This window comes from Ziziphus jujuba, chromosome 10, assembly GCF_031755915.1.
Source record: "Ziziphus jujuba cultivar Dongzao chromosome 10, ASM3175591v1".
NCBI lineage: Eukaryota > Viridiplantae > Streptophyta > Magnoliopsida > Rosales > Rhamnaceae > Ziziphus > Ziziphus jujuba.
In genome coordinates, this window is record NC_083388.1 from 21,002,731 (window position 1) to 21,030,216 (window position 27,486).

A 27,486-nucleotide genomic window follows, 5' to 3' on the forward strand; every position below is an offset into this window, starting at 1 on the left:
CTCAAGCATTGGTTCTACTTGCTTAATAAAACGACATTGACCTTTTACGCTTGCTTTTCTATCCTTGGAAATCATGCAAGATAATGAAGGAAATTGGTTGGAATTGCATTCCTTTCATAAAAGTTTTGGAACCAAATATGAGCAAGTTAATCGAAATATAGTCATAAGATGGGGGCCCTCTTTAACTTTTGACCGTAGTCAAAATGACAAAAGAAACAAATTAAGAGAAGGTTTTGCCTTCCCATCTAAGGTTAGGCAAGCCTACTTTAATACTAGATTTAAGTCCTATGATAATGCTGCTTAAACATTTAATTCTCCAAATAAATAAATTCATGACTTTTCTTTTTCTTCCTTCCCACTCCCATACCTAGTTAAATATAAATTGTCAGAATATACGATCCTTGTGGTCCAGCGTGTATCAGTCATCAGCGAGAGATTAACCAAAACAATAGTCATCAGCAAGAGATTCTAGAACCCTAGTAAGTCCCCTCTTATTTCTTTCACTCGACATCAATACCTATAGCTTTGGGAAACTGCATCCTCACAAAGCATGTCGATCTAAAAATAAATAAATAAAAATAAAAATAAAAATTGTTAGTGTTTAATTATGAGTGGCTATACTATGTGACTCGTGTAACGGTTACAGATTGAAGTTTTTCTCATTGTAGTCCAAGCATTCATAAAGTCCTACAATCTCACACCATCTTTCTTTTCTTCTCATCAAAATGACAAAATCCCAGTTTGGTGTCTCCTGGCATCTAAAATCCATGGCTTCACTACCCATTTCCAGAAAAATAAACATTTTTTTGGTGGTGAAGTAAGGTCCAAGGTGGTGATCCATGACACATGCCCTGATGCAAATCATGTTTGTTGCTTTATGACACTGGTGCTGATGTGTGCGTATGTGGTTTGATGGGCTAAAATAATATTACACACCTTTACTTTTCAACATATGATATTAGCTTATATGATTGGATGTTTTAAACAGAATTCTTGAACATTCAAAGTAAGATTGCCTTGATATATATTAATATTTATCAGGATGTATATATGCACATTATTACATATAAAAGATCAAATACAACTGTAGGGTATTCATTAATTTGAAAGTAGAAAACAATATGCAAATCTATATTTTGTAGTGCTCAGAAAACTCTTCTAATTGCTACCAAGTAGCATACATGTTATTCATCATTGGTCTAAATAATATCACATTGTTATTCCAGTAATCAAACTACAGCTTTATCTCTTTGTCTTCATCATTTAATGGAGACCACTTTAGGAAATGGGAGTGCAAGTGGCACCTATAAAACTCTATACGAGGAAAGTGGATTTGGTAATGCCAATTTTTTATAACCAAATTATGGACACCTTTCGGCTTTATAATTCGTATGATCCTCCATCAGAGGCATCCATGATACAGATTATTTATTTAGTGGGGACTATTTGGCCAAGTTCTTTTTTGTATCCTTTATCTCTCCTGTACTAAATTTTGGTTCAAATTCAAAATTTACAGTTTAGATTTTTCATCGGCCAAACTTATCTTTCGTTTGTAGAAATTGCATGGAGATGGTAATAGATAATTAATTATGAACCGCAACAGTTTGGGCTACCAAGATTTTTGGTTTAAACCCACTTGTTAATTTGAGGAGTTATTTGATTTTCTACATGAGTTTGATGCTATAATACTTTTAACTGTCATTTTGACAATATATACTCACTTTCATTTCACTGCTGACTGTTTTGTTGGCTATATATTTGAATGTTTGGTCCCCACTGGTTCATTGTAAATTTGGATGACACAGATAACGCAAATGTAAATTCAGTACAGCAATATAAGATTGTGAGTTGGTTTATTTTAAACCTAAGTAGCTAATCAGCTTCAAGATTCATGGTTATTGATATTAAACTTGATTATATAATCCTTATTGTAATGAATAATTAGAATTTGACTGACCCTTTTTTCCCCCTTCATTTCTCTAATGAAGTTGAGAAACTGAGAGGAGTCTTACCACATTCTTGGTGATAAATTCAGAAAAGGAGTTAAATCACTTTCACTACCAATACCAATCTGGTTCAATACCAATACCAATTTGCCAATATATAACTTACAATATTATTATTTTTAGCTTTTAAGAGTTCATGACACTTCTATAAATAGAAGAGTAGCTTACCCATAATTCCTTGCTTCTATATGGTGTTTTTTTCTCCACTTATAGTAATGGACAAAAGATTGCAAATGTTTTTGACCTCTTTTTTGCTCATTTTAGTCTCCCAAGCATCAGCTTTCGATACTTGTCCTAAATGTGGCAATCTTGAAGTTCCTTACCCACTTAGCACAAATGAAAACTGTGGGGAACCAAACTACAGGGTCTACTGCAACAATGGCACTCTTCAATTCTCTTCCTCTAGAGGGTTGTACTATAACATCCTCAGCATAAACCCGAGTTCCAACAAGCTCATCATAAACCCTCCTAGGATTCAGAAAACACAATGTTTTACTTCTGATTTCATAACAGAAGGTTTTAGGATTGACGATAACTCACCCTTCAATATATCTACTCATAACACTGTCATGTTGTTCAACTGCTCTAGTTCTATTTTTCTGTCCCCTCTCAACTGTACCTCAAGCAGTTTTTGTAGGCTGTTTGAGGATCAAATGGAGGAGGGAAGTTCATGTAAAGGTACACTTTGCTGCCATTTCTTGAAAGATTCAAGCATGACTTCGCATAGGATCAAGGTTAGGGATGGAGGGTGTACTGCTTATACTTCTGCAGTGGATGTTCAACCTGGACTTTCTTTGGATCAATGGAACTATGGCATTGAGATACAGTGGTTGCTTCCTAACTGAGTTGGATTCAAGGTAGCAGAACTGGCCATAGTTCATGCAAAGTAGTTGATATTAGCCAAATTTGTAAAGTATTTTGATAATTTGACACTTTCTACTATTTCATTAAAAAAACTAGTTCATTCCACTAAAATTTGCATTTAGCAAGTAAAATCCAAGTGTTAATGGAGGAACTTAAAAAGACCGTGGGTTTGTTGTTGCTCTGTTAGTGTCTTCTATAAAATGCATGTCTTTTTTGTTTTTTGGTTGGTCTCTAGTTTGCTTGCCATGTTTTTTGGTTTTCCTTCCAAGTTTGGATGAAGAACTTCTGTATTTGCTTCTACATAATGCAACTTAGGTAATCAGATACATTACTCAGACCTGTTGTGCACGTTCATGTATTAAAAAAAAAAACGCCATTTAGTTTCAAGACTGGAAAGGTGTTAAAAAATTACTTCCTCCACGCTACAGATAACAAGTATGTTATTCATAACAAGCTCTGAAAATATCTGAAAACAAGGAGATCGTCCATGTTATATCCAATTTTTATGGCTCATGTTACTCGAACATTTTTATAGAAACATTCTTCCTAAATTATTTCAATCTCTTCAACAACTTGGAAAATGATTAGTAATTATCTCAAAATTTAATTCTGCATACCGGATTTGAATAATAATGTTATGGTGAAAAAATGTGAGATTGAGTAATAATTAGTCCTCTCGACCAGTTATTAATTATAAATTAAAAAAAGCGCTTAATTTTGGATGCCACCTTTTCATCCATTCCCTCTGGTAAACTGAGAAAATTAACATTTTTTACATTTATAAATTCCCCGCATAAATGGTCCATCTTTTACAATTTTCTTTTCCATCGCTTATGATGGAAACCTCCTGTCCAGCTTTTGCTTGATCTTGCGCACATCATACAGTATTCAAAAGATAGAAAAAGAAAAAAAGAAAAAAAGAAAAAATCAATTGCGCACAAAAACAAAATACAATCTTATAAGAATCACAGCTATTCAAGGAGAAATGCAGTAAGCAGGTAGGCTAGATTTGTACAAAATTGCAAATACCTGCCCAACTTTCCAAAGTAATGCCCACCAAATGTACTATTCATTGTTTGACGACAAATAACATTCAGGGAGCAATCGAGTAAGATTGCAAACTGGGCATAAATAAGCCACTGCAACAAATTATATTACTATGCAATCTTCAATTTACTTACAACAAGCAGTTAGCAACAAAAAACCTATCACAAGCATATCTATCAGATAGCACTTCCACTCTCCGTCAGTCAGTCCAGTCCAACAGCTGAGCACAAACCAGATCCACACAAACTCTTAACAAGTGAAAAAATACCTACTGGCGATTTGTATCTCAACCTCATTTCTTACACATATCTATAATAACCACCACCGAAAAAAAAGAAAACTAAGCATGCTCACACTGCCAGAGAAAAAATATATTCAGTCTGTAATAGATAAATTACTACGAGATCACTGTGGGTCTGCTTGGCCCCTTTCCTTCCATGGCATCTTTCTTTTTCCGACAAGTTGTGCAGAGAAATGGGCCCTCCCAAGGTTTTGATGCTGGTGAGAAAAAAGGTCCAGAATTTACTGATAAACCATCAGCTGGAGGCTGATCCACTTGGCAGATTGCACATCTGAAAATCCCAGAATTTGTATCCAAAGGGAAATCCTTACCCAGCCTGCATTTAGGTGGAGAAGAGAGAGGAATTAACGACTGTAACTCAAGAAGATAGACATAAAACTCTTTAGTTCCTTCTATTGAACATGGAACTCAGTCATCAAGGAGGCAAGGACATTGGTTGCAACTTTCTTTACAGATATAAAACAAAACACATACCTTTCGGCAAGCATTGCAGAACCCTCTTCAAACAGCTCCTCCACAACTCCAACAGCAGAAAGCTTAGCTTTGTTAACGGAGTTCTGAGTTTTCTTCCCAAAGAGAAGTGATGTAAGCACATTCTGTTTCTTCCTTGGTGTTGTTGGCGGTAAGACAGGATGATCTGATGGGATTATATCCACAACCAGGCAGGTTGTATCATCCTTCAGACCTCTCGACCTTAGAGCCTCCTAAAAGGTGGAATGAACAAATCTTAATACAAAACTTAGTAAAATCAGACATACCTGTAGGAAAATTGGGCATCTTAGACATTACCTTAACAACCAACTTTGCAGCAAGCTCAGCAGGTAATCCCCGACAAGACTTTGCAGCCATATCAGAAGATAAAGCATCCCAGATGCCATCAGAAGCTATTATCAATCTTCCGCCAGCACTTGAAAGCTATATATATATATATATATATATATTAAAGAAAAAAAAAAAAACTTTTTCAGCATCAGATTTTATATCAAATGTTATCAGAATTATTACAAATGAGATGGTATAAACTCACCTTAACTTGCTTCACATGAGGTATTGGGACAATGAATTCTCCTACATCTGTGTCACCAATTGACCTAGAAAGGCATAATCCACCAGGCCAGCAGCGTAGGGGGCCAACCTATGAGCCATGTACACATTGGAGGTTAGGGTCAATAAAATATTTCCTCTCTAAAACATCATTCTGCTGTGAGTAGCAAGGACAAACTAATAAGATTATGACATACCTCATTGCCGCCGAAAACATTGAGCCTTCCTACTTCACCACCACTTGCAGTTACACGTTCTCTCTCTTCTGCATTATCGTCCAGCCTGTGATCAACAGTCAAAAGAGAAACCTCACCCCCTTGAGAGTCCAATATGCATCGAGAATCCCCAACAGATGCAACAGTCACGGTCCACCCATCAATCACAACAAATGTCACAGTTGTTCCTGATGTTTCCCCTGTTGTTGATTTTAAAGCATAAGGGAACAGAAGAAAATGCTGAAAGAAAAGTAAGAAAAGAAATTTGGTACATGCCTTTCTGCTGAAATTCGATGTCAGTTTTCACAAAACCCGCTACTAATGCCCGAGGAAGGGCTTGAAGCCACTCTTCCCGACTGCTTCCTTGAGGAATTGCACTTAAGACATTAGCCAATAAATTCTCTTTCGCAAAAATAGCAGCCGATATACCATTATGCCCATCAAAAATCTGCTGACAAAGAATGCTAATTGGGATCATAAATGACAAAGCAGTGAAAGAAATCAAACTTTTTATTGCTCCTATCTCACAGTGTTGACCTGAAAAAGATAGGATTTCCCAGAGTCACACCGAATAAAATTATAAATCTTGGGTGAGGTCAACTTTTTCACTTCTTAAGAATCAAAATTGTCTTTACTTTTCCTCAGTTCTTTCAAAATTCAAATAGAGGATGACGAGTTGTCTTTTCAATAAATGCAAGAAGGGCAACATAGCATGAAATAATACCGCGAAGACAGAAAATGATGTCGACGGATTTCCAGGAATCCTCTGGCAATCGGGTTTTATCAGAAAGTAATCCTCTCCTTTCTTTGCTAAAGCAGCCTGCCCATACTTAACGAATGGTTTCTCAACCTTCTCGCTCCTAAGCTCACGACCAATCAAAGTTGCAAGCGGAACAAGGGGAGGCTTCATCCTTGATACTTCAATCTGGCTCATTTTACTCTATGCTTTGACATTTCAGAAAACTTGGTACCAAAACCCTAATCATCCAAAAACATCAAATAAATCCTTTTCATAAATAAACAAGTTGTTGGGGGAACAATAAATAGCTCATAATCACACTAATTTATTTAACAATTTTGCATACTGATAATTGAATCTAGTAGACATGTTAGCAAAGAGAAAACATTAACTGGAACAGAAAAAATGGGTGAATTATAAAATGAGAAAAATAAATGTTGAAAAAAATAAAACATTTCAAGGCATGCATCCCAACATTTTCAACACCTTCTTAACAAAACTTGTAAAGCCCAATCAATCAGTTAAAACTCTTGAACGTGAGTTTTCCTATCTAATCGCAAATGGGAAGTACACAATTATCCTCAAAATGATCTAATTTATACCGAACTCAATCCTAAAAAATGCAGTAACGCCAGAATCAGTCAAAAATCTTAAGAAAATATAAAAATAATTGTTCATGCAAGTCTATGTCTGCAGATGTCCGAACTTTTCCCTAAAGCCAAAACCCCATTTTAGTAAACCAACCAAACAAAGTAAATTTAAATAATAAAGAGTACGATCATACGTACTAAACAAGAGAACAGCCATAAATCATAAATTTGACAAAATGTACAAATAATTTATCTACCCAAAATCCCTAATGCTTAAAAATTGAAGAATCTAAATGCAACTAATTTATATACAATTTACATAATAATAATTTTACAAATCAAATCCTTATCAAAACTTGAGCTTGAAAAAAAAGAAAAAGAAAAAAATAAATTAGCACAACCAGTGAAAATTGTAAACTTTCAGAAACCCTAAGACTCACAGCTGAACAAAGCGAGTCAGTGACAGATCGAGCATAGAGGATCGGACATTGAAGCCCATCTACCAATCCTTCATTTCCAATACCAGTTCCATTGCAAATTCAGCTCCACCGATCACTAAAAAAAGAAAAAAAAAAAAAAAAAAAACTCTGAAACTGAAATTTTTTTCCGAAGAGAAAGTAGATAGAGAGCGTCGCAGCGTTTTTCTGTGATTTGATTGGAAGAGAAATCTAGAGAGAGAGAGAGAAAGAAACGCGGAAAAAGGGTACGATTTGGGGGACAAAGTATTTGATAATGACGTTTATGTCCTAATCTTCGATATTATAGAGAAGGAGCGGGTATGTTGTGAAATGACTTGTAGGTCCTTAGGTGTTGGTTTCGTTGACATTTGCAATCCCTTTGACTTGAGCGGCTCTGCGGGTATTTTATGGTATGGGAACTGGATAGGATTAGTCATAACACATGGAGGATGATCCAACGGCTTGTATCCCATTTCCTATTATCATTTGATCTCACACGGCTCCTTCAAGATCAACGGCTAAAAAAATGATATTCCTGAAACGGCCCTTCACTTGACAGTGTTGGTTGTGATGAACATGTTTCCACCCACAGACAATAATTCCCCGTCTACAAAATAAATATTATAAAAAAAGAGAAAAGTGCGGTGACTTGGTTGTCAAACAATTAGGTGGATCGGATTTTTTTTTTTTCTAAAAAAAAAATACATAATTTGGTGGGTGGATTAAGATAATAAGCCAATTGTTTTGCATTTTTTTCTTTTTTAAATATCTCTTTTTGAAATAAACAAATCCATATATTTTGGATACAACAAATCTTTAATATCGTGTATAGTTACAAAAGATTACTATTTTGATTTGAAATTTTGATATCTTCACAAGTATATCAATCCTATCATTGGCATGAAAAGGTTATGTAAAAATAATTAATAGATTAATTTACATAACCAGAAACTAAAACATCATTATAAAAAAAAATTAGCATAAACTTGAAAATGATTATTTAATTATTAAAAAACTCTCAAATAAAAATACTTATAAAGGGCTTAATGCTTTATCAAAGAGAAGTTTGACCCAAAAAAAAAAAAAAAAAAATTCAAAATGTATCCCTTCCACTCGAGCCACCTCTTCAATCTCAATAACAATATGTGAACCAAAAAAATCTCAATAATAACAGAAAGCCCCTTTTTTTTCTTTTTTTTTCTTCTTCTTTTTTTTTTTTTTAAAAGCATATCTTTATTTTTATTTATTTTTTATTAATGAAGAATATTAGAAGCATCTAAAGAGTTTAGTTTATTATAAGATGTAGTAAAAAGATGTAATATTATTTTATTAGTTTATTTTAAATTTTATTATCTTTTTTAAAAGTTACCCATTCAAATAATAGACACAAATTTTCACGTTTGAATTACAAATTCATCTTCCTGCATCCAAACTTTTTGTTTAGAAGAAAGCCCTTTAATGATGTGTATTGTTTTTTTTTTTTAAAAATCAAGCCTATATAAATAATAAAATGATTACGTTGATAGTAATTTATAATGACAAAAAAATTGTTAATAAAAATGAATTTTATTTAATGATGCATGATAGAACTTGTGTAATTACTTGAAAAATCCAACTATTATTTACATCACAAACTAAATTATACACAACTAAAGTTAAAAACCTTAAAAAAAAAAATAATAAAAAAGCTAAAAACGATATCAATTTTTTGTTGTCAGTTGCCAAAGATTGTGATGGTTCAGCAAGACGATTGTTATTTTTTATTATTTGAGTTTTTAGTATCAATTGGGACTAAGATTTGAACTAGTACTACAAATTTATGTTCCTTCATAAATCTCTAATACAATTTTTGTTTTGTTCCTTTATGTTCGTGATTTTTTGTTTTTCTTAGAAAAGCACTCACTTGCAATTTTAGGTACTTTTCCAAAAATTATCTGAATACAAGATTTTTATAGAATTTGAGGGGGAAAAAAATAGTGAAGTACATGGAATGCAAATTAATAATAATAAAAAAAAGAATTAAAAAAATAAAATAAAAGGGCTTCTTATGTACAAGTACAAGAAGGTATATAAAGGTGAAATCTCCTACCAAAGTCATGGACAAATCTCTAGAACTGATTTTGACACTTGTAACTGCACCGATTTGTGGATATTCTCATACGAAATATCAAAGGTATTGCTGACGTGGCCACATGTATCGGGTCCCACGATGGAGTTTGCCACTCCTTTGATATGAATACGATAGAGGGGTCCTCAACCAGCTGTAAAGCTTAATGCGTGTTGCCCACTCAAGTGGACGTGGATGTAAGACATGGATGTTGTTTGGTGGGCAATATAATCCCTTGAGTTTGAATTTATTTGCTGGAACATTGTGATATTTGAAGTTGCTGAAATTGTATATTACCGCTGGGAATTTGAATTTTTGAGTGTTACAACAAACTCGTTCTTGGATTTTGTTATAAGAAATTCAGGGGATTTGACTTTGTTCATACGATTGAAATTTGAAAATGGTTGTTAAATTCGTTTTCTTTTTAGTTGCTAATCTTTTACACATCAAACACAAATACTCTACTTGAAATACCCAAATTCATATTTTTTTTTCTTCCATTTTCCTTATGAGAAACACTTTTTGGAGATGAAAAAAACAAGGTGTTTCACGAAAAAAAAAAAGAAAAAGAAAAAATAAAAATTCACACCCGTATAAACCAAATGAAATTTGCAAGGTGCAAACCTCAGGCAACTAGAATAACAATTGCCATTTTACAATACAAAATACTCTCTTTCTCTCTTTCTCGCTCTCACTAACTAAACAAATAAATACATACACAAAATATAAAAAAAACCAACTTTCCCTCAAAAACCCCCATTAACGAGCACTATCACTTTGCATTCCCAGCTCTCCTCTTCCCGTCTGGGTTAACTCCATGCCTTACTGGTCTGTTGGAAGGCTGAGTAACCCCATTTGGTGCTTTTCTTACCGGTGATGGAATTAATGATGGAATTAAACTCCTAGTTTTTCAAAAAACCATACCAAAAAAAAAAGAGTTTCTGTTAGACCCTTTAAAATGCAGCAAAAGTATGATATGTTATAATGCAGCTTAAAAAGAAGCAAGAAAGTAAACCAAGAAGAATGGGATTGGATTTTCATTACCTAGCTTCTAGGATTCTAGATGGCCTTGGATAGGTGGTCTTCTTAGTTTTTTGTCCCAAGCCGTTTGGAATGTTGGTAATGGTAGTTTTAGGTGGATTTAGTTGCCAAAGCATGTCTGGCTCTGATGAATCACTGGTTGCAGCCTCAAGTTCATCAGACTCATCAGTGGTGGCCATCTCATATCGAATATTATTCTTCTGAGCATCATAATCTTGGCTCTCCTTTTTGTTCCCTATGACTTTGCCAAACTGTTCAGGGTATATCTTTGGAGGGTCTGGGAGATAACTCTGACCAAATATTTCTGGTATGTGGTTGTTGTCTTCATCCCAACAATCTACCAGACTATCCTCTCTACTTAGACTTTCCATCTTGTTCACCATTACCTTATCAACCCAGTCACTTGAAACTGAATCCTTATCATCTTCCTTTCCATTCGGCTCTGGATCGCCAACATGGGGCCAAGGACTTGTACTCCTTATCATGTCATGGAGGTCTAAACTTCGTCTTTTCAGTTTTGTTGCAGACTTGTTTCGAACCTACGGGACAGGAAATATTATTCATGAATTGAATGAAGTCTGGTCTAAAATGAATGATGAATACCCGTTTTAATCACTTTCCAGATGAACTTAAATTTATGTATAAACCAAAGACTATAAGAGCAAAGGTCATTTGATGTGAAGGATGAGAAATTTTAGCGCTGGAATTTAAGTTTGAGTAAATTAAAATGGAAATATAGGCTACCAATGTAATGGTAATTTGGATATAATGGTACTTTGGTTTTGTTGCATACCTCTCTAACGTCCTCTATTGGATGCCTATGACCAGCGGTCAAATCTCCTGTACTTCTCCAACTAGGATGCAGAGGTGAAGACCCTTCAGACTTCATTCTAACTCTATCCGGGCTGCAGGATCGAGAATGTTGAAGCTGATCTCTGTCTCCCTCCTTCCTTGCTAAAGCTGCCTTAAGACTAGCAATCTGTAGAATGAAAGAAGAAGCATATCGACCACAACAGAGTAAAATTAGACTAATCGATTTATTGTATTGTTACTGGCGAAATAATAAAAGAAAAGGCAGCTTTGAGCAAGCTGCTTGAACGAAATAAGAAATATAAAACTTTTCATATTCAAATTGAAAGTCACAATTGGAGTACATTCATGAATTGTATTATTCAAAATAAACTAGGATTAAAGAGTTTAACCTGTTCTTTAAGCTCTTTCACATCTGCACTATCTTTGTTAACTTTTGCAGCACCAAGCTCAATAGTTGAAACTCGTTCAGCAAACTTCAGTGTACTAATTGTTTCTCCCAGAGCTTCAGGCTCTGGGCTAATATGAACAAACATGAGCGTCTTTGCTTGTCCCCCTGGATAGACACAATATCCAGTAACATAGATTTCAGCAAAGGTTAGAGTGGAAATCTGGTTTTAAGGCCCTAAATCAGTTCAAGTTATAGCTATCTTACCAAGTGAGTCTTGAAGGAGTTGTGTGAGTTTACTGTTTCTGTAAGGAACGTGTGCATTCCTCTGAGAAAGAGAGGCAATCACATCTCCTAGAGCTGAAAGAGATTTGTTGATATGTTGAGCCTCCTTTAGTCTATCTCCTGTCACCTCAGATTTGTCAACCCTTTCACTTCCGGCCAGGTCAACCAAATGCATGCAACCGCGAAGAACAGTTCCAGATGTTAGGTCTCGTCCTTGAACATGAACTGTCAAGCAGCTGCAAATAGATACCATGAAGAACTTAGTCTTCTGCATTGGATAGTAGAATGATGTTGTTCAATAAGATCACCATAGCATTTTAATGCAATTACTTTAGACAGGACACATTCTGATTTCAGAATATCTCCATTACCTATGAGATCTACTACTCCGATCATTCATAGCTGTAGCACTCACTGCACGGTTTTTTTGACCAAGATTCATCAAATATATGACATCAGATGTTGATGCAACAGGTACAAGATTTGCATCTGGTACATTAATTCCATTTACAGAACTGTTTCGGATTTCTAATGTATTCAGGAGTTAAAAGAACAAGTACGAACATGAGACTTATTGGTAAGATATGATGATATTATAGAGAAATGAATTAACATTATAAAGGATATTTTTTGTTAACACCGTCTGTCACAAGGAGGTCCTTGACTGTCTCGTTGTAAATTTCAAGCATCTGAACCGAAATTTCGTAGGAAATGGTATCTTTTCTCTGTTCTGAAAGAAGAAATAGATCACCTAATGCCCTGTAGTTTACACCTTTACTTTCCTCTGTAAGCTCTCTGGGCCCAGTCTAAATTGGTAAAAGAAAAAAAAAGTCACAGAATGTAAATAACTGGTCAGAAGCCTACAGAAAGTTAAATTAGTTTATGATGGTAAAAATTAGCATCAATATAGTTGCAGCTGCAACATGCTCCTCTTCCTTACCATGGTAAAAGTTTTTCCTGATCCTGTTTGGCCGTAAGCAAATATACATACATTGTAACCATCAAGAACAGATCGAATCAGAGGCTGTGTATCTGAAAATACTCCCTCTGTGGAAAAAGAGAAAAGAACACTGAAGAGATGCTAACAAAAATGATAAATTATGAATAGAATCTATATAAAAACTAGCTGACCTTGGGTAGCAGCAGGACCAAACACTTTGTTGAAAGTAAATAACTTCCTTCCCTCTTTGCCATATTTGGAAGGGGTGAGAATTGTAATGTTTCCCTCATCTATGTGATCGATGGTACTAAAACGGCTTGCTTGACCATCCAAGAAGGGTCGAACTCGACAGTATACTCTTATATTTCCTAATTAAACATGATGGATACATATTTAGTCTTGCTGCCAAAAAAAAAAAAAAAAAAAGGGAATATTATTAATGTTATTGAAGATCAAGAATGGCCATTGGGATTTTTACCTTTCAGGTCCTGCACTTGATTGTATAGCTTACGGTTTTCTTCAAGAACCCTCTGGTAGCTAGTAGCAGCATGAGCCAGACCATGGAGGTGCTTACCTATCAGATAAGATATTAGTATAAGATGAGCAATTCCTCCCCTGAAAACTCATAAGAACCTTACCAACTTTTTAAAATATGTACCTAATTTGTTGAACTCCTCCTGATAATTCGTTTGTAAAAACTGAATTCCGGATTTCGTACCATGAAGAGTAAGTTTCAGTTCCTACAGAACATCAACACAAATTAAAAAAGTTGTATCTTTCCTGGCAGTTTTTAAAAATTTGTATATGGCAGCTAATATGATACCTCTGCCAATTACCTGAATATCATTCCTTTGTTGTTCAATCAGCATAAGCTGCTTAAAAAACTGTTTTTTTGATCCTTCATCATGATTATACATTTCATTCTGGCATTCTTCCCTTTTACTTTGAGTGGCATCTTCTGCTTCCGTCTTAAGAGTCAATAGGTAGAAAAAAATGTCACCCAAATGTGCTCAAGATAAAAAGCAATTTATAATCAACTTGCATGCAAATAGTATTGTTAAACTGAACCAAGACAATCTTTACTTGCATTTTAAACCTTCTATGCTGAATCTAAAACCATACCATTATATCATCTGAAGCGGTTTTTGAAAGAGACTCATCAGGGCCAGACTGTTGAATATCTTTTGGAATTGTTTTCACCTGTTAGTTCAGAAAAGGAAATAATTGTGAGTTCAGGAACCTCGACTAAAATTAAGACAAGACTATGAATGATTCTTCGGTATTGAGAAAGAAGACTTAATTAGCACTATATTTTGTAGTGGATAAGTGTAAACTGAAAGTCAAAACCTAATCCTCTATCTAAATCACACTAAAAATTGCAAAGAAACTAGCAAGAATTTGTGAATGAAGTGGTGAACCAGTTTCAAGGAAAAAAAAGCAGCTTACCTTTTCAGTTTGGCTTGCTAAACGACGCTCAAACTCCTCCATGATTTTACTAAGCATTGATTCGATAACCTGTCAGAAGCAAAAGAAAATTTTGTTTCTCTTTTTAAGTAATTAGATATTATAAATTATGTGAAGAATAATACTCGGGCCGGAAAGAAAAAGATCTGTCATGGCCAACACTTTGACCATTATAGACACAGATAATTTTCTGATCCACTTAATGGTTGTAGTAATAGGGGAAGAGTGCCACAACTCAATTAGTTCATATTAAACAACTCATCTATTGGTAGTCAAAAGTGCCTCCATTGTTAACTCTATTATTAGATTCTTTGAAAGTTGTGTCAATTCCTGAATGTCTTACACAGTTAATACCTATCTACCTACTTTGCAGACTTGTGAGCAATCTCCACTAGGTCAGAAAATTAACACAACAAGCACAAGAACTCTTACGAGGGGAATTTCTTCTTGCCTCTTGTCTGAAAGAACTTCGCGGACTAGCATAGTTAAGGAACGAGAGGAGCCCTGAAGATCAAGTATGCATTTATTATCATTCTCTTACATCATTTGACAAGTGAACAAAAAAAGATTTAGAAATAGTAAAGCTCACTAACTGTTTCATTGAGGTCTTGGCCAACATCTGCATTTGAAGTCTGCTGACCCGACAAGGTCCTCAAAAAGGAATTCACAGTAGGTTCTGCATTTTTCCGCTGAAAGGGTTTCCAAGAGGTAACTGGTTTCACATTTCCACCTAATTTCCATGAGCCACTCCCACCTCCTTCTTTCCATTCACTATATGATTTGAGTGCTAAGACACAGTTCACAAGTCTTGCAGATTTCCCTCCCTGTAAATTCCAAAAATGGAAGATTGTTAGAGCAGAATGACAACTTCCACAAAGTAATGCATTTTTCAGTCTGTATGAGTTTATCTATATATTCATGTAGATGTTATTCACATCCATAATAATGTGAAGGACATTAAATACTAAAATGACATTCTTCAATATTTCCCTTTTCATGTCACAAGAATTACATCACCTACCTGTTCCAGATCACAGTTTTCAAAGGTTGGGAGCCCCAATTCTTCCACAGCTACAAGGAAGTTTCTTACATTTTCAAAGTACTGAAAAGCCGAAAGAGCCGCCCCGTCGGGATTGACTGCAGAATCACAAGGGCCTCCAACTACCTAAGAACAAAAAGGCATTTATAATTGCCGAACCAGCTGAGAGATAGACAGATAGATAGATAAAAAGCATACGAATAAAGAACAGAAACAAAGTCAAAATGAATACCTTTGGCACAGCTCCGGGATGAACCTTGTTAATAACATGGCACAGGATAATTCCACTCCTCAATGCAAGCCTGAATTCTTCTTCAGAAGGCTCAGCCGGCAAATCTTTACCATTTACAATTCCAGCTGTCTTTCTGAGCCACCCAGCTGCTTCATACCTTCTCAAGGCTGCCAAAAAAACAAAAAAAAAAAAAAAAAAAAAAAAGAGAAAAAAAATACAAATTAATTTTTAGCATTTTTCCTTTGTGCAATGAGTAAATCTTAAAAAGCAAAGGAAAAACCCCATATTTTCAACAACTAACATATGAGAAAGAACTCAGAATTGATTTAAGGCAGGCATAAAATTTATAAGAAAATCATGCTTTTAGTTCTCCTTTTTTTCATTTCATCTCCAATGAGAATAACATAATTCCATTCAACCAACAATACGGTTTCAACCAAGAAAAAATCCCAGTTTCCAACCATTATCATGAAAAAACAGTGGCTACCCAAGATTTCATTAGGAAAAAGGATGGACTTCTAAACAGTTTTTCTACAGGTTAAATATTTCAGAAACTAAATTGATATTTGCTTTAATTTCGCGTCATCTAGATGGTATCCCATTTTATAATTTGTGAAACTTAATGGTCGTAATTCCAAAACTTGAATAAAAACTGTTACATATTTTAATCCAGTCCATAATTCATTATCAAAACCACATATATTGAACAATTAAAAAAACCCACATGATTCATAAAAGAAACCGGAGAAACAAAAAAACACATAATAACAATAAAGCTGAACTTAATTAATTTATGAAAACAGAAAGAACATGTAACCAAACGTCATTTTTTTCATATAGGGAAAAAGAAATTAAGACGAAAAAAAAAAAATGTTGGAGCATACAAGCTTCTTCTGTCTTCCTGGAAGCCAAGTCAAGCTGTTGTTTCGAACGGGCTCCATGCTGATGAAGAACATCCTCAACCAAAGAAGCTACAGAGAAAGGAATGACTTGCTCTGTCGCCATTATCAAACTCCCCCCAAAAAAAACCAGAAGAAGAAATTATCTGACCGTTAAAATTTCAACTAACCCAGTTTCAAATTTCAATTTCTATATACATTTATCAAAACCAACTTCAAGAAACGTTGCAAGAAACCGGATTGTAATGGAAAACTACGACAAATTCTGAATTTTGTTTGTTTGTTTATTTATTTATTTTCTTTCTGTTTGTCTATTTAAAGAAAAAAAAAAGTTATTGAATTCTCAAAAGAAAGAGAATAAAGATTGATGATAAAAGAAGAGTAGGGTTTTGAAGATGGGTCGTGAAAGAGTTATGGGAAGTGAAGAGAGAAGAAAATTGGGTTTGGGAATATTTTCTCGCTCTTTCTCTCACTTTCCCTCTGTTTTTCTCAGCTTTCTCTCTCTCTCTCTCTCTCTCTCTCTCGTTCTCTCTCTCGCTCTCTAATATTGATAGGAAAAAGCTGGACCGAACCTGGTTCCGAACCTCCCGGGGACCTGCCTTTAACGGTTTATATTTCGCGGGTGAGAAAAGAAATGCCTAATTAAAAAATAATAATAATAATAATAAATTATTTTAGATAATATTAAATTAGGTGTTGGCTTAAATAAATTACTTTCTTTATCTGGGAAATTAAAAAAAAAATGGAAGATTTTATTTCTTTTATAATCCAAAGTTGTAGTGCCGGTTATTGGTCTAGCTGATGATGTTGATAATCACAATTAATTATGATTAAAAAAAAAAAAAAGAGAAACATGTTTAAAGTTTCTGTTTTTCTTTTTCATAATTTGGTAGGGGGTACCATAGGATAATCACTCATCACCTCTAAAGAAAACAGGCAAAGCAAATCATGATTTGGCCTGCATTTTATTCATAACCCCACATTAAAGAAACAGTCAAAATCTAGCCCACTAAAGCCAATGTTTTAAGTTGTAAAGTGTTTTCTTTTTCACCCTTTAAGTACTAATATTTGCAAATTGCTTTTTTACCAAAACATTTCCCATATATATTTAAACATTTGGTTGAAAACTAAAATGAAAGCCTTATACCACTGAATTTGCATAAATTTGGAGATTACAAATTATTAAAAAAACGAAAAAAAAGAACTATATTTTGGAGGGTAAAGTTGATGTAAAAAGAAGAAGCTAAACTTTCCCCTCAATAACGTTGTTGCTTTGCTATTGTAAGTTTGGAGAGATGATTTGGTTAATTTGCAGTATATCTTTGTCATGTTTGGTTACAAGTGACTACTAAATGTTTGTTATGATGTTATCTAGTATCTAAAAGCCTCTTATGTATATAAAATGATTAGAAATGTATTTTCCATTTCATTTTTTTTAGCATTACGTTTTCTTTTCCCAATCGTTTTCTAAAATATTTCCATTCTACTTTTAAAGTAATTGATTCAAAACCATTAGTTCAAGCTCGCTTTTGGCGCTATACATTGTATATGTATAAAAAATCTATTACTCCATTATACTTAGCCACTTCAACAGAAAATAAACTCTATTTTGTATAGAAAACAATTTTAAACTTCATCGTTTGATTATAAAATGCAATTGTAAACATATGAATAATAATAATAATAATAAAAAGTGGGAATATAAGAAGATAAGAAAGCAAGAGACCCTTTTTAATTCTATAGCTTCTCAACCTTTAATCATCATAGAGTTATTATTAGCCTGCTTTTCTTTTCCTTTTTCTTCCTTTTTTTTTATTTTTTTTTTATTTTTTTTATTTAAAGAGGAATTGCATTGCTATAGAAATTCGATGGTGTCTATTAATCTGACCAGTTTTCCCTCTTGACACAAATAAACTATATATATTTGCTTTTGCTTTGTGATTCAGTTGGATTTCATGTAATCTTATTAGTTGGTAAAAAAAGCTATAGAGTCTAGTTTCATACTTCATCCATGGAAAATAATACGCAAAAACAATATAATTTTAGGACTAATCAACTAATTAATTTCTCGATGCTTAAATTTATACCTGCATTGTTCTGATTTATGTAGATTATATATTTGGTTTGGTATAAGAGCTATGTGAAGCCGGCGTCTACCAATTGTCTTCTTTTAAACACTTACAAATATCTTAAATTTCTATACTACCATTTGTTTTATATAAAGAGCTACTTGAGTCGCTTTCACTCCAAGCATAGTTACTTTGAAATTAATTTTTTTTAATTATAATAAAGGCTTCGTAGGTCACTTACAAACTTAAGTGCAACCTTTTAATCTTTCATAAATTCTGTAGAAGAATCTTCTTATCTCTCCTCACATGCCCTCTTCATGATCAACCTGAAATTATAATTAAATAAAGAGTTCATGCCCAAGCAAGCAACAAGATTTGTACATGTACACAAGCACTACAATTTCACCCTTAATCAATTGATGATAGATTCGTATAAAGAATAATATATAGTTATTCCTTTCCAATGGATTTCAAAGACCATGCATGTTATCTCTTAATTAATATGTGGCCTGTACTTTGCTTATGTGTAAAGTTTAAACATGTGAGCATGATTAAGAAATAAATTTTTAAAAAATATTACATAACACAAATTCTTTAAAGTAAATATTACATAACACAAATTCTTTAAAGTCAACATTATCATTACGACCATTGTTTTAGAACAAGATAAAACTTAATCATTTAAATAGATAATAATTCTGGACATTTTTATACTATTGTGGAACATGAATAATATAAACCTGTAATTAAATTGTGATTGTAACTGTATATAATTATATATATATATATATATGTTTCCTTGTTCTTTGTTTTTGACCTAAGAAAATAGCATGCAAGATACTATAAATAGAAGCAGTTAAGATTTATGTATAACTGAGCAGAGCCCTTATCCTGATGAAAGATGATATGGGCATTGGGCAACCAAAAAGCATATCATGGACAAAGCAAGTAGAAGCAGATGATGTGGGCAATGTGCACCACCTCACGATCTTCATCATTTAGGCCACTACTACTTTGTTTATTTTAAAATTCTCATTTATTTAACAAGTTTTTTGGATGAAATTTATCATGAACTATTCAATTTTGATGAACAATTCAAAAAAAAATTGAAGAAAAATTTTGAAATTTGCTTTATTTATAATATTTGTCGTTGATGACGGATAAATTTTGTTATGCATATAAATATTGAATAGAAAAAGAAACTCTTTTTAAAAAAAAAAGAGTGACTAAATCCATTCATTTTTTAACAAATGCGATAAATTGCGTGGAGGAACCTATTACTATTCGCTATTTATAGGATAGACTGTTATCAGCTAAAGAATAACGGCTACTATAGTCAAATCAGTTTCCATTTTCCCTCCATATTCAAACTTGCGGTTCGGATCCGAGCCAAATAGCTTCGGAGATTCATTTTAAATGTTAGTTGCATGTGATAAGAAAAGGGGCCCACAGAGAAAAGGCTTGGTGTGGGGCCCCAAGCACTATGCCGGCATGTATTTTAGTTTAGATCAAAAGGCTGCCGGCCCAAGCCCAACCCTTAGCAGCAAGTGGGTTCCACTGGCCCGGCTAAACAAGAGAACGGGGCGCAACAATATCAATCAATATTTATCCCCAAACAAAAAAAAAAAAAAAAAAAAAAAAACCAAGATCAAATCAATAGAGAATATCATATTTTATTATTATTGTTATTATTATTACATTCGTATTGTTTTTGTGGTTAAATCTATAATTTTTCCCATTAATCAAATTGAAAAGTTTAAATAATTACAAGTTTTACACAAAATGAGGATATTATGAGAAAGTAATTTTACAAATAAAAAGAAAAATAAAAATGGTATTATAAAACTCAAATAAAATGCACTTTACTTTGTTAAACTAATATCCATTATTAATATTTTCATTTAAAAGGTAAAATTCAATTTATTCATAGAATTTAATAGTTATTAAATGTGGATTTAAGTTTGTTAAAACGAGAAGGATTTTACTTGAAATTGTTTACAATAAATATTTACTTTGGCAAAACATTTGGAAAAAAATTTCTGGAATTAATCCTTCTGATTAATATTCAAAATAAAAAAGCGCACATCTTAAATTTTTTTAAAAACAAAAATATATCAACATTGAAAAAGCATAAAATAAAATTTTTTGTTTGTCCTTTAATATTTAGCATTGGGAATCTCACGGAAATACTAGTTAGATTTGATGAACTAATCTCAATATAAATAGAAAGAAAACATTTTATTTTTGTATGTTAGATTTTATAAAACGGGTCAGTGTCAAATGTCAATCCAAAACCAAAAAATTAACATAATCATGAAAAAAATTTTAGGTTGCATGTCAAATTTGGTACATGAATCACATTCACAGGCATGTCCCCTCTCAAATGTGACAAAGCACATGTTTTAGGTGGTTCTTAAGAACCACATACTTTGCTTTAGATGTGGTAAGAACCACCCTTCTTTCCAAATTAAGTAAGTTGATTTCCATAACCCTAGTAGTTATTTTTTCTAATTTTGGATACAAAGTAATATATCTAATATGTGAGAGGCACAACTTCTTTTTTCTTTTTTTTCTTTTTTTTTATATATATAATTCATGGACAAAAATGATTTATAAACCGTACAGTGATGTGATTAGTAATTGAAATAAAGTCCTTTGATTGCATGTGAACATGAATTTTTGATCATGTTCATTCAACTACTTTAGGACTTCGACAAATTAAAATTAATTCATACCTATGTCACCTTTTTTTTTTTTTTTTTTTTTTTTAAATTTAATCAAAGAATATCTTTAAAAGGGAATTCTTTATTTTATATACATACATGCATGGTTTTGATTTACTCTGAAGATTAAGACTACTTGGAATGGGTCTTCAATTCCACCAAATGGCATACTGCCAAGAGCCCAAGACCTAAGCTGGTCAATGACCCAAAAATATTAATTTGAATTATTTTGACTTGGTTTAATCAGAATCAATCTATGTGAACCCCAATAAATAATAAAAATAGACAAAACCCCAATGTTTTGGGGTTTCGAACATTTTTCACAGGAAAAGATAGAGAAGGAAAAAAAAAAAAAAAAGGTCCATGAAACTTTGGTCAATCCTTTTCGATTACTGGATCTAATTGATATAACTTGTTCCCATCTTGGTGGCATTATCATAATTCACAGAATTTTATTCTCAATATATATTAAAGTAATATACATAATTGGCATAGCAGAAAGTGGTTGGAAAGAGAAGGCAACCAAATGTTAAGAATGACTACAGTGGGGATTTTCAGTTATGCCCCATCCCCCATTAAACTATGACGGTATCCTATTTATGTCTGGGGGGTTTGCCTTACTCTTTTGGACCATTAAAAACATGATGGAGGGCAAAAGGGTCGGTATTAGTTCCTCTCAAACTTTTGCTCTTTTTGATACAAAAGCCACTTCAATTAAAAAAAAAAAAAAAGTAGAAAACCTTCACATTTTCATACAATTACTTTGTCTGCTTGGTCCAACATGTATGCTTTTGCAAATCCTTGAAGCATTTGGAGGTGAGAATGGTAAAATTTTTCAACATAAAAACTTAGTTCTACCTATACAGTACTAGCAATTTTTTATTTTTATTTTTATTTTTTTAAGAAACCCATTTTTCCAAGTTTTCTTTTAGGATAAATCCCATTTCCTATACATTTATAGTTATAAGTTTGTTTTAAAGTCCTATGCATTTAAATTTCATAACCAGGACCTAGCTAGCTAGATCTTAGGATTAATTAGCAAAAGTCATAACTTGGGATTAGGAGACAAAAGTACCCATTTAGCTGTGTCTGAGGGTTCCAAGGGAAAGAGTAAAGCTTTTAGGAGGCTTTAATATTCCCAATGACTTGTCAAATTATTATGTCCGAGTCCCTTAACATCATAGAAAATCAAGCAAGGAAAAGAATGCAAAAAATGATATAGATTCATGAAATTGCAGAGCTTAGTCCTAAAGCTTTGATGTTCTTCTTTAAGGGACAAAGACTCTATTCTATCACTTCATATAAGCACCAATCTTTATTTCTAACCTTCATTATCACTTTCCCCACATTATCATAATATAAACTAGGATGGTCCCAAATTTGGCTATTAGTGGATTATAAAGAAGTTTTTGAGTGTGTTATAGGCATAGGTTTTCACTCATGAATTGGACAACTCAACTCCCTAGAAATTTATATACGTTCGGAAAAAAAAAAGGCGGGGGGCAATTGATGAGTTATGTTTCTAGTAGAAAGTTGATTCCAAACTTTTTAAAGTTTGACAAATAGAACATATTGCACTTTTGTGAAATTCATCATTAAATATTAATTAGAGCTAGAGAGGCCCAGTTTCTGTGATAAGGAGTGTACGATTTGGGAGTTCTGGATCACCGCCTAGCTGTAAGGATGGTTTTGAATTCACTTTAAGATGAAACTTGCTATATATGTATATATAGTTAATCTTTCAAGATACCCTAATAAAATTTGGTGCAAATCCAAGAGTAAGTCTGTATCAAAATTTCACCAAAATGTCATAATAAGATTATCGTTATATATATATAGTCTTGTTATAGAATGTGTGCAAGCCCATGTTATCATGGATGTGCGCATCAAAATACATATAATTGTAGGATATATATCTGTCCAAGATTACATCTATTGTGATGCTCTCATGCTCATGCCCTCAATAATATGGATGTACATGCATTTTATATATATAAATTTACACATAGTACTGATTTTATATATCAAGATATTTGATAAATATTATCTCTTATTTATTGAATGATAAAGTTAACATGAAAGACAGTGAATCCTATTTTAATATCTACATCAATTTCTATAGTTATCATGAGATCATATATATCCTTTATCTATACTATAAATGAGAAGTGGTGATGAGTTTTGATTTTTTTTTTACTGTTTAAAATGGTTAAAAAACGACTGCGCTTATGTGCGTTTTGCTTGTTATTTTGTTTTGGATTTTTTTTTTTATTTGCTTTTAAAATGCTGTTGTTCATAATGGAAGTACCCAAATCTATCCTTTTGTTGTTTTACTCCTAAGATGGTATGTCGAGGATATAATGGTAATTTCGTAAATAACTATCGTAGTTTCTGATTGTGATAGGTACTTTTAACTGTGCGGCTGTGTTTTTTTACCTCTGTTGCTCAATTTGACCTTTCAGTGGCACCCATTACACACGCAACAACTAATTTTTTTTTTTTTGCTTCTTGTTTTTTTCAAATAGAAATTAATAAGTTATAATTTTTTTTTATCTAGATTTTGACATTGTAATATGTTTTTATTATTTTCTCATAAAATTGATATTTCATTATTAAAATTTATTGATTAAATTAAAAATATTACTTTTTAGTTTTAATTTTATTCTCCTACAATATTAACAATGTAATTTTAAAAATTAAATGCAATGCTAATATGTGTCAACAAATAAATATTTTATAATCAAAATTTTGATTATCACTTTTAATTCAATATAAAATTTTTAAAGTAATCATTTTCATTAAATGTATAAGTATTTTAATTGGAGTTTTAAAAAAATTATAATATATTATTTCTTGAGAAATATATTGATTAATTAACACTAATAAATAAAAAAATATTTTACTTTTAACTTGTGGATCAAATATTTTAATATCTATATAAGGTAATTATTTTTGAAAATGTGAATACATATATACATGACTAACACAATTACACCTCAATACACGTGCAAAGCACGTGGGCTAAACCTAGTATATATATATATATATATATATATGTTTGGTAATTCAAGTTTAGTAATATATATACTTACTTACATACGTCATATATGTAGGACATATATACAAGATGAGTGTAGAGTTGGAGAGGAAGGTGGATATCTTATAGATTTGGTCATCGGTCCATTGGACTGATTCATAAAATAGGAAACAAACAAAAATTAAGTTGGAAAATATATAATGGTCATTAAGAACCTGGTGCTAAAACCGGAAATTATTCAACACGATCATCTAAAAGAATAAAGAATAATCTGAAAATTGAAGGAAGAATAAGAATTATGAACGAGGATTAAGAGATTAGATTGGAGTTGAGAAGCAGGGATGAGGAAGAGAGGAAAAACAAAAAAATTGATTTGTTAGGAAGAGATACAAAATCAATTCCACAGTTCATATATAGAATAAAATATAGCTTTCCAAAATAAAGTGCAACTCTATCACTAATCCAACGAAATGGGAACAAAGAAAATGAGACTAGAAAATCTCATCTGCTATGTACAACAATTTTTTTCTATTATATATTAAGGTAGAGGAATTTAAAATTGGGGATCATTACCTAAGCAAAGTTATATTACAATTTAACTCGAAGAGATATAAAATTTTCTTAGATCTTTTATTTGTTTATACGTACTAGATCTCAGAATAAGATCTCTAGGACATGAGGAAATAAATTTGGTCATGCATATATTGTATATACAAGACGAAATAAATAATATATAAAGAATTGAAGTATTACTGGGGATTAGTGCAGTTATGAGGTCTTTTAAGAGATTTAATAACAAAGTCATTAGTTTCTCTTAAAAAAAAAAAAAAAAAAAACCCGCCATTATATGTGATCACATAAATTGATCCTGAGTAAATAATATTTTGTGAATGTTTGAATTCGTAATAAGATCTTTGCTAATTATTGTGCAAGACAAAAAGTAAAATCATGAATAGCTTATCAAGCCAAAATGAAGTTGTGAGGCTGGTCTTTCTCCAATAGATGATATAATACTCTATTATTATCTCTTTTTTTCTTTTCTTTTCTTTATCCTTTTTTTTTTTTGGTTTTTTTGCCCCCAAATGAAACAGCACCGAGAACGAAACAAGATAATCCTCCCACATTTTTGCTCTATCTTTTAATAAAGGCACAAGAATATTATCACTTCCTTGAAAACAACGTTGATGTTTCACAATATATGTTCATTTCTTTTAATCACTATTATTAAAGCACAATAATATAATATTAATTAATGTTAGCACACATCACAAATCTAACTGCCCATCATGTTAATGTATATCACGTTCGATTAGGATTGGATAACAAGAGCTGAGGTCTATCACTGAGACTTGCAGTTGCCCATGAAACTCGTCATTAAAATGGACGTGTGGATTTCTCAATTGGATATATATCATAGATGATTAATTTTCCGTTTTTAGTATTATCTGATTTAACACAGATTTAATCACATTTTCCCACCCTCAACCCCACGTCTCTTCCCCCCCAACTCTTTTCCCAAGCCTTCTTAAAAATCCATTTCCTAATTCATTTCTTAAACCAAGTTTATTCTATAAAATAACTCCAGCGAAAAATAGATATTATTGCTAGCACAGACTCAAAATTAAGAGAAAATGAAAGAATTAGGAAACTCAAACTCTCGCAGGGTTTTGATTAATGCCAAAGACCGAAACTCAAACTCTCGCAGAGGTTTCATTCCCAAAGAGTACCGTCGAAGAAGTAGTACTAGTCATGCAAGAGACTACTCTAAACAATCATACTTGATTAGCATCACCATTCCTCAGCCTAAGCTTGGAATTAAGATCCCCAAGTTTCTTGTCAAGAACATGAGGATCAAGTTTCATAGAATTGATGATCATGATCACACTTATAACCAAACCAACAAAAAGAAGAACGAGAAGAAGAAGAAGAAATGGACTGAAAAGCTTCTTCCAAAGAAAGGTGCTTCTATTTTTTCCAAATTCTTTGGCAACAAAAAGAAGTCATCTTCTTCCAAAAATGACCAATTAGATGTTAATGGATTGGATGATTTCTATTCCTTGCTCGTGGAAGGTACAACAAGTGAAGAGGATCAGCCAATCTTCGAAGATGAAGACAAGAGATCAAAGGTGCGGCCTCAGAAAGTTTCTCTACCTCTTGCTTATTTCTTTAACATGGAGAAAAATGAAAAAAACAACAAGAATAATGGTGATGATGTTGGTAATAGTAATGGTTTAATGGTGATTGGGAGGCAGGAAAGTTCAAGGCATTTGATAAGGATTCCGTCGAGAAAATCAACTAGTAGTCGTAGAAAGTTGAGAATAGCAATATATGTAAGAAAGATGGGAAATGATAATAAGACAGCGATTAGATCAGAAGAAAGGGATGTTGGCCAAGAATTATGCAAGAAGAGAATTCTAATGGGAGGCAAATGCAAGCCACTCAACTTGTCCGGTACACTCCAATATGATAACAATGGCATTTTGTTACCTGAGGCCATTGGAGACTAGTATTATAATTCTTTTGCTCTATTAAGCTAGGCCTTTTTCTTTTTTCTTCTTTTTTGTTCACCCTTTACGGAGAATATTCCATTAGAGAAAACAAATATTATATATCTATAAATTGTTAGCTTTCCTTCTTTGCTTTAGACGAAAATTGTGCTGTAGATCAAAATTTAGATTAAAAATAAGTGAAAAATAGAAAATTTGTAAAAGTAAAATGAACGTCCAATAGTGTAAACAAAATTAAATTTATAGATAGACTTGCACCAAATACATGAGAACCATTTAAAATCGGCATTAATTAGGTGGAATTGACAATTTTGATGTTAATGTTATTGGTTAGTAATGCATATCTCAATTTCTCAAACCGATGTTATCTATCAGTCATGTTTCAAACCTAGGTGGATGTGATTTACTCCACTAAGAGGGACTCGGCTGAAGATGGCTTGTTTGTTAGTAGTTTTCCAGGGGGAAAAAAATTAATAATAATAATAATCCAACCTTGGACCATGACCAGTCTTTCCATTTAAAACTCCACCTCATAAGAAAATTAATAAAGGGATATATAATTATAGTTTTCCTTTGAGAATGAGAACCAAATATGGATACTAAAAATGGAAAACATGTGTAATTTTCCTTTTATCTCATCCAGTAATTTTCACTAACATGTGTAAGTTTAGATTAGTGCTT

The 27,486-nt window shown here is 32.6% G+C and overlaps 3 protein-coding genes across 4 annotated transcripts; 1 reads left to right on the top strand and 2 right to left on the bottom strand.

The window, feature by feature from the left end:
• The first annotated feature begins 2,074 nt into the window (after positions 1-2,074).
• Positions 2,075-2,902, top strand: LOC107411787 (wall-associated receptor kinase-like 20). Its single transcript, XM_016019444.3, has one exon. The coding sequence runs from the start codon at positions 2,195-2,197 to the stop codon at positions 2,849-2,851; it is 657 nt and encodes a 218-aa protein (XP_015874930.2). The 5' UTR covers positions 2,075-2,194; the 3' UTR covers positions 2,852-2,902.
• Positions 2,903-3,979: 1,077 nt separating this feature from the next.
• LOC107411796 (probable protein phosphatase 2C 5) lies at positions 3,980-7,514 on the bottom strand. Of its 2 annotated transcripts, XM_016019453.4 has the most exons (8): positions 7,247-7,514; positions 6,202-6,455; positions 5,754-5,925; positions 5,460-5,677; positions 5,246-5,353; positions 5,008-5,133; positions 4,693-4,922; positions 3,980-4,534 (listed from the first exon to the last, which is right to left on the bottom strand). In XM_016019453.4, the coding sequence occupies exons 2-8, from the start codon at positions 6,409-6,411 to the stop codon at positions 4,315-4,317; spliced, it is 1,284 nt and encodes a 427-aa protein (XP_015874939.1). In that variant the 5' UTR covers positions 6,412-6,455; positions 7,247-7,514; the 3' UTR covers positions 3,980-4,314. The 2 variants fall into 2 exon arrangements, with proteins under 2 accessions (XP_015874939.1, XP_048325084.1); XM_048469127.2 differs by lacking the exon at positions 7,247-7,514 and having other exon boundaries at positions 5,754-6,014; positions 6,202-6,333.
• Positions 7,515-9,936: 2,422 nt separating this feature from the next.
• On the bottom strand, positions 9,937-16,981 carry LOC107411802 (kinesin-like protein KIN-14G). The gene is made up of 19 exons (XM_060811817.1): positions 16,455-16,981; positions 15,571-15,737; positions 15,321-15,464; positions 14,893-15,123; positions 14,732-14,803; positions 14,282-14,350; positions 13,958-14,035; positions 13,672-13,803; positions 13,494-13,575; positions 13,314-13,409; positions 13,027-13,203; positions 12,836-12,942; positions 12,521-12,701; positions 12,267-12,426; positions 11,878-12,131; positions 11,615-11,778; positions 11,206-11,391; positions 10,416-10,951; positions 9,937-10,273 (listed from the first exon to the last, which is right to left on the bottom strand). The coding sequence occupies exons 1-19, from the start codon at positions 16,573-16,575 to the stop codon at positions 10,144-10,146; spliced, it is 3,087 nt and encodes a 1,028-aa protein (XP_060667800.1). The 5' UTR covers positions 16,576-16,981; the 3' UTR covers positions 9,937-10,143.
• Positions 16,982-27,486: the final 10,505 nt, after the last annotated feature.

Excerpts from the sequence above, each read along its gene's own strand:
- LOC107411796 (XM_016019453.4), bottom strand. The coding sequence starts at position 6,411 with ATGAGCCAGATTGAAGTATCAAGGATGAAGCCTCCCCTTGTTCCGCTT. Across the intron at positions 5,354-5,459 it reads ATGTTTTCGGCGGCAATGAG|GTTGGCCCCCTACGCTGCTG; the intron begins GTATGTCATAAT and ends CATGGCTCATAG. Across the intron at positions 5,134-5,245 it reads CTCATGTGAAGCAAGTTAAG|CTTTCAAGTGCTGGCGGAAG; the intron begins GTGAGTTTATAC and ends ATATATATATAG.
- LOC107411787 (XM_016019444.3), top strand. The coding sequence starts at position 2,195 with ATGGTGTTTTTTTCTCCACTTATAGTAATGGACAAAAGATTGCAAATG.
- LOC107411802 (XM_060811817.1), bottom strand. The coding sequence starts at position 16,575 with ATGGCGACAGAGCAAGTCATTCCTTTCTCTGTAGCTTCTTTGGTTGAG. Across the intron at positions 14,351-14,731 it reads GGCAAGAAGAAATTCCCCTC|GTTATCGAATCAATGCTTAG; the intron begins GTAAGAGTTCTT and ends TGCTTCTGACAG. Across the intron at positions 12,427-12,520 it reads AGACGGTGTTAACAAAAAAT|TAGAAATCCGAAACAGTTCT; the intron begins ATCCTTTATAAT and ends TCCTGAATACAT.